The sequence below is a fragment of the Carassius gibelio genome, chromosome B6 (genome assembly GCF_023724105.1).
Source record: "Carassius gibelio isolate Cgi1373 ecotype wild population from Czech Republic chromosome B6, carGib1.2-hapl.c, whole genome shotgun sequence".
Taxonomy (NCBI): domain Eukaryota; kingdom Metazoa; phylum Chordata; class Actinopteri; order Cypriniformes; family Cyprinidae; genus Carassius; species Carassius gibelio.
In genome coordinates this window covers 28076194-28090004 of record NC_068401.1, presented here as the reverse complement: position 1 = coordinate 28090004, position 13811 = coordinate 28076194, and the positions used below count along the sequence as shown (strand labels likewise).

The 13811-nt window shown below is 36.3% G+C and overlaps 2 protein-coding genes across 8 annotated transcripts in view; both read right to left on the bottom strand.

Annotated features, from left to right (window-relative positions):
• The window catches only part of plxna1b (plexin A1b), a 210976-nt gene extending 206794 nt beyond the window's left edge, over positions 1-4182 (bottom strand). The window contains exon 1 of the mRNA XM_052559303.1: positions 4067-4182. The gene's annotated coding sequence lies outside the window, so the exon portion shown is untranslated. The remainder of the gene's footprint in view (positions 1-4066) is intronic.
• The window catches only part of chchd6b (coiled-coil-helix-coiled-coil-helix domain containing 6b), a 105491-nt gene that overhangs the window by 78413 nt on the left and 13267 nt on the right, over positions 1-13811 (bottom strand). For 2 of the 7 annotated variants that reach the window (XM_052559304.1, XM_052559309.1), the window contains one exon: positions 10133-10411. The exons of 3 other annotated variants lie outside the window; for them this stretch is intronic. In XM_052559304.1, the coding sequence (XP_052415264.1) occupies positions 10391-10411 (21 nt within the window). In that variant the 3' untranslated portion in view covers positions 10133-10390. Of the gene's footprint in view, positions 1-10132; positions 10412-13811 lie in introns of those variants that run through there. 2 more of the 7 variants (XM_052559308.1, XM_052559307.1) reach the window with 2 other exon arrangements.

Genomic DNA, 13811 nt, shown 5'->3' with positions numbered 1-13811 from the left:
AGGATCTTTTAAAGGGGGGTGTGTGACGTCTCAGTGAGTCACTGTTTTTGTCTGAGCTGCAGGTGATTGGATGATGTGGTGTTGCACCTGCACTGAATCAACGCTCTGTTAAAAGGACTTGTTGGAACTGCTGGAGGAGTAAGATTTGGTGCTTGTTGGTGTTTTGTCTGCCTTTCATGGAGCTACCAGTGTTCTCGAGGGTTATGGAGGTTGCGGGAGACCACCGCCGCACTTGAGGAGTTTTTCGTATGATCCGCCTTTCTTAGATCGGATGTTTGGACATTATCTTTCGTTGGTTACATTTTGTTACATTTGTATCACTTACATGCATGCTGACACACTGACTATACACTTATACTGACTAATAAACATTTTATGTTTATTTTCTATAGTTTAATAAATGTTTGTTTATGCAAATTAAGCGGTTATGTGGCATCTCCCTGATTTTGTTGCGTTCCTTGCTGAGGAACCGTAACAATATATAGTTGTAAGTCTTTATAAATAAATGCAAATGGGCTGCACGATTCCGGATAAATTGAGAATCACAATTTTTTTGGTCACAAATAGAGATCACGATTCTCCCACGATTCTGAACTAAATAAAATGTGCGATAAAATATTATTGCTGCAGTCTATTTAAAAGAGTTGAATTAATCTGATTGAATTATTAAACATTTTAATATACACTTATATATAAGCAAAAGTAATGCTGTGATAAATTTTTACAATAAAACTGCTTTCTGTTGGAATATATTTTAAAATGTCATTTATTTCTGTGGTCAAAGTTGTATTTTCAGCATCATTCCTCCAGTCTTCAGTGTCACATGATCTTCAGAAATCAGAATAATATGATGATTTACTGCTAAAGAACATTTATTATTATTACTATTATCATTATCACAAGTATATAAATTAATGCTTTTATTTTGCAAGGATTCTTTAAATTGATCTATTCTATTTCACATAAATTTTGTTCACCGAACTTTCTGTCAAAGAAACCTGAAAAAAAATCTACTCATCTGTTTTCAATAATAATAATAATAATAATAATAATGTTTTTTGAACAGCAAATCAGGATTTTAAAATAATTTCTGAAGATCATGTGACAACGAAGACTATAGTAATGGTGCTAAAACTTCAGCTGTGCATCACAGGAATACATTGCACTTTAAAATACAAAAACTTTGGATCAAATAAATGCAGGTTTGGTGAGCAGAAGAGACTTTAAAAAACATGGTTTTTGAACGATTCTCTTGAATGAAAAGTTAATTCATTGACAAATACATTTTTAAGTTTCTTGTCGCCACCTACTGGTGAAACAGTGCCATCGACACAAACGTTATTTAATTATTTATTAAACGTTAAAAAAAGAAGCTATGTTTTTAAAATATAAATATTTTGTAATAACAATATGCACTACTGGTCAGTAATTTGGGGTCAGTAATTTTTATTCTTTCTTTTTTTAAAATAAAATCAATACTTTTATTCAGCAAGAATGTGTTAAATTGATAAAAAGTGATAAAAGAAAATATATTATTAGAATATTATTAGAATTTTGTTTTTATTTTGAATAAATGCAGTTCTTTTTAACCTTTTATTCATTAAATATATTAGACAACAGAACTGTTTCCAACACTCAGCTTTGCATCACAGGATTTTTTTTTTTAAGTATATTAAAATAGAAAACTATTATTTTAAGTTGTAATAATATTTCACAATATTACTGTTTTTTTTCTGTATTTTTGATCAAATAAATGCAGGCTTGATGAGCAGAAGAAACTTCTTTCAAAAACATTAAAAATAGTAATGTTTCCAAACTTTTGGTCTGTACTGTATATATATATATATATATATATATATATATATATATATATATATATATATATATATATATATATATATATATATCTACATTTCTCAACATAAATATATATTTACTATTAGGCATAATAATAATTAAAACAGTATGCCTATGTATTCTGTTACATGTATCAATGCAAATATTGTACTAAATTAATTATTTTAATTATTCCTTCTATCATATGCTGCTGCAATTGTTTCTGTTCACTCCAAATCACTATTTGTAAACATATGATGTTGTTGAAAAGATGGGTATTAGCGTTGTCACTGACTGTCAGGTCCTTTTGGCAGTGGTGGTAAGTAACGAAGTAAAAATACTTTGCTACTTAAGTATTTTTTTCGGGGATCTGTACTTTACTTGAGTATGTTTTATTTGCATCTACTTTCACTCTTACTCCACTACTTTATTAAAGACAAAGTTTACTTTTTACTCCGATACATTTCCCCATGCACGCTTTAAGTGTTTATTACACTGATTTTACAAACCAATTAAAATTTGTTTTCTTTTGAAAAAAAGAATGTGCGACTTCGCGAGTTCTTTGCCAACATGCGCTCACGCAGCAGTTACTTCGAGGTGGAAGATGACCGCTAAAATAGGTGATAGTGCAGCTCTTGCTGCCCGCAATGATCCCGAGGTTCAAGGAGATGTTTGAATTCACTGAAGTCAAGGGAGATTCTTATTGGCTGAAATGTCTTCTTTGCCTGCCACGGGTAAATAAAATTTCAGTAGGGCTAGGTCGAATGCGATTTTCATGCTCATCTCATCAGTAAAGATGCTCCTGTAATTAGAAGTATATCTCCAGCATGTGCGTTCAGATCAGGGTTGCCAGGTTTTCACAACAAATCCTGCCCAGTTGCTTCTCAAAACTAGTCCAATCGCGCTTCCAGGAGGTTCCCTGATTAAAAAAAATGCGTCCCGTGGTTCAAATATACGTTTATTGGAAGGGTTGCCTTGGTAAAATTCACATTTTAGGCGCTAAATATCAAGTTATTGGGATTGGGTTTTCTTCGACCAGCGGACATGAAAAACAACCACGGACTTGGCAACACTGGTTCAGGTGGAGCGGCAGTTACTACACAGAGCCGTAGTCCACCGACAACTAACACAAAATCGCTTTCAAAATCGAAAAAAAAAAATGTTTTTGTGTAGATTGTCAGTGAATTACGACTGTATTATATGTCAACCAGTGTTGCCAAGTCTGTGGTTGTTTTTCATGTCCGCAGGTCCAAGCGACAATACCAATAACGTAATATTTAGCCCCTAAAATGCGAATGACAGAATTTTTATTTTTGGGAGAACTAACTCTTTAAAGAGGTGGTTCTTCCTCATTGATATTCTGAAACAGTCTTACCTTGTATCTTGCACATCTTCTGTTTGATGCAGCTATGATGTTATGGAACATGTCTATTAAAAGTTCAATCCCTTAACTGTGATAAGGTTCTTCATTGTTTCTTTTGATTGTAAATCTAACAAATTCTTAAGTATCTAATCTCATCATTTGTTCAATTAAAACATTGCATATCACTCCCAAAACAACTGATCTGCTTAATTGTTGATATTTACAGTTAATTTGAATATTTACGTTTTACTTCCGGTACTTAAGTATGTTTTAAATCGGATACTTTTGTACTTTTACTCAAGTGATGTTTGAATGGAGGACTTTCTACTTTTACTGGAGTCATTTTTTATTTAGATACATTTACTTTTACTTGAGGAGTACTTTTACCACCCCTGCCTTTTGGCACCACAACCAGCCAAGACACTCTCATAGTTGAAAACTATCCAGGCACAGTGTCCCTGAAGCAGCAAAAATAACAGAGATTTTAGTTTATCTTTTGGGCATTCTTTGGAATTATCGCACTCACATCAACAAGTTATCACACCTTAGTTAATTTTTACGCTAAACCACTCATGTAATTCCACAATTGTCATCAAAATTAATACAGTTATCAGGACATTAATGACTCTACCGGTGATATCTGATGAGCCCAACACGCGCTTATAGGTAAGATTGTAGCCAGCGAGAGATAACGTGGGGGAGACATGGGTGGATACATCCACGGACATCCAAAAAAAAAAAAAAATACGGGTTTGAACCAAGATCTAAAGGCTACAATATCCTGCTTTCTACTGCCATGAAGATTTCTAACCACATTTTTAACCATTTTAAAAAAGACTGTTCAGGTAATTCGTGTACGGCACTTACACGTTCGAATGATCCTTGGATGGCATGTCCTAGTCATAGTTAAATTCACAAACTCACCAAAATATCCCGTTCCGTGGCGCGAGCTGCGTTCAGAAGAAGAGCAGCCTCGATCTGAGCAGCGCGAGGACTGACTGAGCTGGAAACGATCAATTACGCGCGAGGTGCGCGCACGGATGCTGCTCTAGAGCGCCACCTCGCGGCGTCTGACTTTCTTGTGAAGCTGAAGTTATTTCCCAAATCAGTTCAAGTACAACTGGAGGAATTTGTTGCAGAGAAATTATCCCAACATTGACAGTGTAGTAAAACATAAAATGCAATATACAATGCAGCAAAATATACAGCTGAAACAAAATCTAACGCAACAGTATTACAATTACTGTACATTACATTTGTAAAGTAAAGGTTTTCCTTTTTTATTTTTAAAACTAACCTCATCAAACCTATAAAATAACACATATTGAAGTTTGTAAATTATACACAAAATCCTTTTTTTTTGCCGCCTTTTCCTGCAGTTCTGCGAAATCTGCTGCTCTGTAGTTGTTTGTTTGTTTGTTTGTTTGTTTGTTTGTGTGAACTCTGTCACTTCAGCACACAAATCCCCAGATGTTTAACACCACGAGAACGAGCACACAGCTGGGACTTGAACACTGCCGAGGGAACGTCACGATCACTGGATTTGACAATGTTTGTGACATGTTTCTGTGTACCCTGGACTGCTGTGATATCGACTGTTTTTCACTTCCATCTGTTCAGATTTTCTGAGGCCTAAATGTCACATAAAACTAAGACTACGTTGACATGAACATCAGTGATCTAACTGCTTGTATCTTATTCTAAATAAGGCAAAATTATGATGAAAGCATTTACTTTAGTTGCTTTTAGGATATTCTTTATTCAGAATGCTGTGAAATTTCCTCCACGACAGTAATAGTGTGATTAAAGCGTGTACATGTCTATACTGTAGGCTACTTTGATAATAAAATAGGAATACTCTAAATTAATCGAATTGTGTTTACTTTGAGTATGACTTTAGCCAGATTAAGTTGGTCAAAAATCTCTGTTTATGTGGTAGATTCCTAATCAGAGTATTGTCTTAGTCATTTTAAAATAGGAATACCTTTGTCCATGTAAACATAATGAAAACCGAGCCGAGTAAGATAATGAACGAAAGACTGTTCTCGAGTCAAGAACCGTTTCTGTCAGATCGTCCGATTCGTGAACCGAGGAACTGATGATACTGTGCATGTGTGATTCAGTATGAAGCAGACGGACACACAACTGATTCCTTTGGTGATTGATTCTGAACTGATTCTGTGCTAGTGTTATGAGCGCGGGTAAACCGAAGGAATCAAGCAAGTAAGGGCAATCATCGCCAATTAATCCATTACGTTGAGCGCAAAAGAACCGGCGAACCATTTTCTTCAACCGGTTTATTGAATCGAACTGTCCGAAAGAACTACTGGTGATCCGAACACCGATGCAACCGGCTCTTCACTCGAGAACGAGTCAGTCTATTGTTAGTTATCTGGCTCGGCTCGGTGTTCATCTTCAGTTCTCTCTTCACAGCAGTTCAGTCAGTGTAATGTTTGAGTAAATGAATTACTCCGGGATATTGGTTTGTTTGAACTCAGAGGGAGACGCAAACCGTTTTAAACGATTCAGTTCGATTTGGTGAACTGGTTCAAGAAGATCCGGTTACTTCGTATGATTCATTCACGAACCGGATATCCAGACTGCTTTGTTTTGAACTCTCTTAACAGACACGGAAGAGAAGACATTGCTGAATAAAGTCGTAGTTTTTGCTATTTTTGGACTAAAATGTATTTTCGATGCTTCAACAAATTCTAACTGACCCTCTGATGTCACATGGACTACTTTGATGATGTTTTTCTAACCTTTCTGGACATGGACAGTATACCGTACACACAGCTTCAATGGAGGGACTGAGAGCTCTCGGACTAAATCTAAAATATCTTAAACTGTGTTCTGAAGATGAACGGAGGTCTTACAGGTTTGGAACGAGTTATTAATTACATAATTTTCATTTTTGGGTGAACTATCCCTTAAATTTTCTTTCTTTTTTTTTATAACGGGACCGTGCACAATTTTTAACATAAAATTCACATTTCATGCATTCCACCGGATTTAGCCAGAGGCTAATTTTCGTCCGTAGTCCCCAGGCAGGTCAACACTTACAAAACACAAAAAATACCTATATGTTAAAATACAATAGATACATACACACATACTGTCAAGGCCATAAATGGCTGTAAAACAACTAAATCAGTCAGTCAATTTATCTACAACAGTCATTAGTGGTTACATAGTTGGTTTGATTTTAAAAAAGATTTTAACTTAAATTTAAAAAGACCATGAGTTTTACACCCTTTTATGTCTTCTGGTAGGGCATTCCACTGATTAGTGGCTTTCACTGTAAAAGATGATAGTCCAAATGCAGAACGACGAAAGGGAACTACACAATTACTCATATGCGATAGTCTGGTTGATCTCACAAACATTTCACAGCGAGGATGAATAAAGTCACGTAATACAGAAGGAGCCAGACCGTTTAAAATTTTGTGAACCATACACATGCTTGAATAAAGTCTAAAATTGTCGAAATGTAAAAAATTATACGTTTCTATGATCCTACAAGAATGAAAATGGTTAGGTTTTTTATCTAAAATTTTTAAAGTCTGTTTATATAGAGATTTCAAGGGTTTAATATCAGTTTCACCAGCTTGACCCCAACATGTCAAACAATAAGACATGTGAGAGAAGATTGTAGCATGCATCAGAGCCTTAGCTACCTCAAAAGAAAGACAATGTCTAATTTGTATGAAGTTTGCCATGTTGTATTTAATATTTCTCACCATTTTCTTTACATGTGTTTTAAAACTAAGATTAGAGTCCAATATTAAACCAAGATAATTTAATTCATTAACTACTTCTATCTTTACACCATTAATAAATATGTCAACATCAGGAGATTTAACTTCTGTTTTTGTGAAAAAAACTCCTTTAGTTTTACTAATATTCAAGCTAAGACATGATTGTTCCAGCCACTGTGTAACTCTTTCAATAACAGATTTTAACTTCTCAGCTGCTAATTCAGCTGTTCTCGCATGTGTAAAAATCACAGTATCATCTGCATACATTTGTAGTTGAGTCCCTTCACACTGTTGAGGGAGATCATTAATATACAAACTAAATAGTAAAGGACCCAGTACTGATCCTTGGGGTACGCCCATTGTATAACGCAAGTTGCTAGACTTAGCTCCTTTGATTTTCACACATTGCTCTCTATTAAGCAAGTATGAGGATATCCATTCTAAAGTTTCAGATGATAGTTGAAATGTAGAAAATTTGGAAAGGAGCACTGCATGATTAACCGTATCAAAGGCTTTACGTAGATCTAAAAATATAGCCCCAACAAATCCTCCTTTGTCAACTTTAGATTTTATTTGCTCTAGTAAATGTAAAGTCGCTGTTTCGGTCGAGTGATTTGCTCTAAAGCCAAACTGCATACAATGTAAGCCAGACTCAATGATGTTAAGATGGGATGTCAGCTGTTCAGAAACAATCTTCTCTGCAACCTTTGAGAGTACTGGCAGTATGCTTATGGGTCTGTAGTTACTAACCTCATAATGATCTCCAGATTTAAAAATAGGAGTAACAATGGCTTTCTTCCACGCAGTAGGAAAAACACTACCTTCAAATGATAAATTAATTAAATGAGTGATAACGGGGGTTAAAATATCTTTGTGAGTTTTAACAAAAATAGTATCAAAATAATGTGAATCTTTACATTTAGAATTTTTCAATGAGCTAATAACTTTATTAATTTGCATTTCATTTGTCTTAATTAAATTAAAACCTTTACATACATCCTCATTCTGAATAATATTTATTTCCCTTCTTGCAAATGTATCCCCTAATTCTTTAACAGAGTTAATAAAAAAAAAACTATTACAAATAGTAGCAATGGCACAATCATCTTCAATTAGATTTCCACTAACTTTAAGCTTAACATCTCCTATAAAATTTGGTTCCTTCCGTAAAAGAGTATTTATGTTTTTCCAGATTAACTTACTATTACCTTTAGCCTCATTCATTTGATGAAGATAATAATTGGATTTAGCAACTCTCAACTCTCGAATAACTTTGTTTCGTAAACTTTTGTAACAAAGCCTATCAGTGTCTCTTCCCGTCTTAATAGCTTTCTTTAATGCGGAATCTCTACTTTTCATCCACTTCCATAAATTCTCATTGAACCACGGTAAAACATTCTTATGCTTGGTTTTTTTCTGAACACTAACAGTAAATTTATCTCTTACAGAATTAATTCTATTATAAAATGTATTACAACCATAATCTATATCCTTGGAAGATAAGATATCATTCCACTTTAAATCAGCTATTTCCTCATCAAAAGCTACTAATTCTCCTTTAGGTATACAATGAAAAACATTTGTAGAAGTTACATTATTTTTAAATCTATTTTTCGTTAGTTTCCGTGCGACTAAAGTTACATTGTGATCAGATAACCCAGTGATCAAATTATAACTTTTGATTATCCTTTCAGGTCTATTGGAAAATATTAAATCTGTGTTTTTGAAGATTTAGAAATTCTTGTTGGTCCTTTAATTACCTGATTCAGATGAAATTTATCTACAAAAATCTTCAATATTTTCCTTTTTAATTTATCTTCCCAATTCAAATTAAAATCACCCATAAGAATTATTTCTTTGTTATAATTACATTCTTTTAAAATTCCTGTAAGTTGATCATAGAAGGTATTGTTTGCTGAAGGGGGTCTATATACACATAAAACAGTGAATGACATTTGAGGAGATAAAATCATTTTCAGCCCAACAAATTCTAAATCATTAACAGTGTTAAACATAAGACGTTCACACTTAATACGGTTTTTAACATATATTAACACTCCCCCTCCCCTTCCAGAAGATGTATCTCGTCTAAAACATTGATATCCAGGCATTATAAACACACTAGAAGATGATGAATGTTGCAACCACGTTTCAGAGATACCAAGGAAGTCCAGATTTGAGTTGGATAATAAATGTGTCAACTGTTCGCTCTTTGCAACAACGCTTCTTATATTCAGATGGCCGCCAAAAAGACCTCTTGGTTTAACTTTAGGATCCCATAGGACCTTCGCATGATTAGCAGTCTGAAAGATCTTACACAATGACTGCCTTCTTACTGCAGGATTTCGGCACAGGGAAGCGTTTGCGGTATACACTGACGTTTCTTTTAATCTTGTAAAATGACTGTAATATACAGTATATCATTCACATTAGTGGTCCATCAGTACAGTCTAAGACTTTTTTTTTTTAAATGTACCTAAAATGAAAAATATTTAATAAAAATTAAATAAATATTTTAGAAGGTCAGCTGACTGAATAGTTTAGAAATCCTTGTAATCATAATATTTGTATACTTTCTTGCCAAAAAAACGGAACTCATGTAATTTTAATAATAACAGATTTGAAATATTGAGTGTAAACAATTCAAATATTGATTTCTTCCTGGTCACGCGACACAAATGGCAGCAATTCCTGAGAAAGAGTCTGATCTTTCTTTTATTGAGTGTTTCTGACCCTGAAGTCTGACCATCTTCATATCATTTAATATTCTACTTCAAACAAGACAGCAGTTTCATATCCTGGTTTTATTTTCATATGGGCTCAGCAAACATCATAAAGCACAGTCATATGTTCAGTCACACGAGTAAACTGTATTTCTGCAGCTGCACGTCTCTTTCTGTGTTTCACACGCAGTGATGGAGATCAGTACGACACAGAAATATGATTAAAAAATGCATAAAGTACACTTAAATATTAGAGATTTGTTTAAAATGTATATACTGATATATTAAGTGATTTAAAAATGCTCATAAACTACACTAAAATATTAGATTTATGTTCAGAAATGCATAAACTATACTGAAATATTAGAGATTTATATTTTTTTAAAAATGCATCAACTATAGTGAAATAGTGCTTTATATTCAGTGAAAATACATGTTCTCAGAGCACACAGCAGTGGACAAAGATGTTTATTATCTCCGTTATGGTTGAGTTTAATCATATTCATCAGAGCAGATCGAGCTTCAGACTGAAGAACACTCTTCACAGTCACTGAAAGCTGACAGAGTAATGAGAGACTGAAGAGAGAAACAGACGCTGAAGAGACTTTATCTGCTCACAGTAAATGAAGATCAGCTCACACACACACACACACACACACACAATCGTCCTCTAACGCTGTTCCTCTTCTTCAGCACCATCATCATCATCTTCATCCGTGGTTCACCAAGTTCTGCAGAGAATGAACAAACAGTCACGTCAACAAGAGCTGCTTTCCGTAATAAACCTTCATCAGGTGCAGCACTCGTGTGTCGTTCACCTCCTGACTTGAGTTTGAGTTACTCTATAAGCAGCACACACACACACACACACACACACAGAGAGAGAGAGAGAGAGAGAAAACAGCAGTGAGCTAAACAAAACTGATGATTATATCATCTCTGCTTTTCCTGTTATCTTTCCTGATGTTGAAACATGAGCTGCACAGTTAATATAAGTTTGCTTTACTTATTAGTGGGATTTCACAATAAAAAAATAAAAACATTTGACAACATGACCTAATATGATTAATTATTGCTAAACCGATTTAGATTTAATTCATTTGTAGTTATTGAGCTTTTATTACAATTAATGGCAAAATGAATGTTTCAAAATGTAATCTGATATTTTCAACTGGCACACTACAGCAAAAGATAGAAACTGATTTAAAACCAATTTTTTAGTTGCTGAAACACTAGTGCTCTAATGGTTTTGACCTCCACTGTATATTCACGCTAAATTAATGCAGTAAACTACATTATACACTACATGAATCTCACAGAGAAAGATGATTTGAACAGTAAAGCCAGCGTCTGAGTTTAAATGTGTTTGCTGCACATTAATGACCCGAGCTGCAGATTCATTGATCTGATGAAACAACATTCAGATATTCTGGAATAAAGAAAAAGAAAGTGCAAACAGGAAGTGGCACAGACTAGAAAAGATGGTGAATGAGAGTATGACTATAAAGAGTCTTGATTAATGTGGCATTTCTCTTCTGGTTACAGTCTGTGTGTCTGACGGCAATCAATAGTAAATTTCCAGAACGAGGCGTTCATGTGCAATCTTCAGCTTCAGGTATCAGCTGCTTCAGCGTGAAAGTCTTACAAATATGAAGGTCAGCAGACGTGTACTGTCTGCTCAGAGATATGAACATCTTGGTCTAGAGAACAGCTCTGGAGGAAACAATGGCTGTCAGCTTCATCGTCTGAATCAATCACACAGCTGCAGAAATGCCAGACGCTTTCATGATCTCAGGATCGTCCTGACACGTGTTTCCTTTGTTATCAGTGCTCTTTCAATCACCAGCGCAGCAAGATCTCTAACACTGACAGTCTGCATATGAACCTGATCTGGAATCACAATCTTAAACAGCCGGATATATCTGGATAAGAAAGTGATCTCTAGTGTGAGTTTGGGTGGTTTTACCACAGTAAAGTGGTATAGACTGACATGATGCAAATCAAACAACAACAAAAATATGGTGCAAAAAAACCACCACCTATAACCTTGTTTGCATATATGAAGGTGATGAATGGAAGACGGCCTTCATCACCCCTTCTGGACACTACGAGTACTGCGTTATGCCGTATGGACTCGCCAACGCCACATCTGTCTTCCAAGGATTCATGAACAAGGTGTTTCGGGAATTCCTCCACAAGTCATTCATAGTATACATGGCCGATATCCTAATATATTCCCGGAACCTGGCCGAACATCGCCATCACGTAATGCAGGTCCTACAGAAGCTACAACAACACCATCTCTTTCTGAAGCTATAACATCAGCCCAGAAGGTATCCAGATGGACCAGGGAAAAGTAACCGCCATCAAGGAGAGGCCAGTTCCACAGTCCGTGAAGAAACTCCAGAGGTTCTCAGGATTTGCTAACTTCTATTGAGACATCAGAGCCGCTACTAGAGAAGAACCTGCTCCACTGGGACGCCCAGAAGGGAGGATTTATTTCCCCCGGTCCCATCGGCAATCCCTTCTGGTCTCAGTTCACAGTATACCGGGCTCTAGACATCCAGGCCAACAGAGCCTCTCGCTCTTCCAAGCTCTGGACTGGTGGCCCAGTGTGTCCCGGGATGTCTTCAGGTATGTCCGAAGTTGATCAGTATGTGCCATGTCTTCCACTCCACGTCAGCTCCCGGCAGGCAAGCTCATACTCCTACCTGTTCCTTGGAGGCCCTGGTCCCATCTGGGGACTGACTTTTTGAATGACCTGCCCAATTCCGAAGGTAACACATGGACATGGAAAGCCTTCTTCTATTTACTAGGGGTCACGGTGAACTTATCTTCTGGGTACCATCCCCAGACAAACGGCAAGACGGAAGATCCAAGAACTTGGACGATACCTCCGGGCATACTGCCTAGGAGACCAGCACAGCTGGAACCGTTTCCTTCCCTGGGCCGAGTATGCACAGAACTCCATTTCTCTTACGACAAATAACCATGGTTTTATTATAGTAAAACTGTAGTAACCCATGGTTTTTTGGCGTATTGACTGCCATTTGTAAAACCACAGATTTACTACAAATACCATGGTTAAACTATGGTTAATATAGCAAAACCATGGTTAATTTGTGGTTACCATGGTTTAACTACAGTAACCATGGTTTTTTGGTTTTATCTGTAGTAAAACCATGGTTAATTTTTCGTAAGGGTTGACAAGGTATCACCAGCCTCACCCCCTTCCAGTGCATGCTTGGCTATCAATCCCCTTTATTTTCTTGGACAGGTGAACCTTTGGGTGTTCCAGCTGTGGTTCAGAGCGAGCGAGAGCGTGTGGGACTCAGCTCACATCCACCTCCAGCGCGCCATAAGGAAACACAAGGCCTTTGCAAGATGTTAAACGTGCCGCCACTCTAGTGTACCATCTGTGAGAGAAGGTATGGCTATCTACAAGAGATCTGCGTCTCCGTCAGCAATGCAGGAAGCTGAGTCCTGCTACATTGGTCCATTCACGGTCGAGAGGCAGATCAATGAGGTCACCTACAGGCTGTTTCCTTTTTCAACGTCAAATAACGGACGAACATAAAGAGAGCGCTGGAAACACACAATTCAGCAATATTATTTATTTATTGGCATGAAGTTTTGTGAAGAATAACAAACAGCAAAAGAAGTGCAACATTCTCAAAAAAATATATATGCAGAGGGGATGGCTGCTATAACAGAAGAAAACAAATCAGGCAAATTTAGGCAATTCAAAAATCTCAAAGATTATTTTAAATAACGATTCAATCCATTTCAAACAACTGTTCAAAAAGAAAATGTGCTCCGACCACACTGATGTCCCAGGGACACTGAGGTACAGGTGCGCAAGGTCGGGGTATTACTACCAATTTTCCACCACAAAAGCCGGTCGCTCTCAGCTTAGAATGGTCCATTTCATAACTCAGAATCTCCTGTAACTAGATGCGCGAATGATACGAATTCGTGTCTACCATGCCGCGAGACCTCCAAACGCACGTAAATACGTCTTTACATTGACTTCACATTGAAATAATTTGCGCTAGACGCTCTATTTGCGTTTGGTGTGAACGAAGAGAGGTCAATTTCGACGTCACTGGGTCTTGTAGGCGCATAAAATTG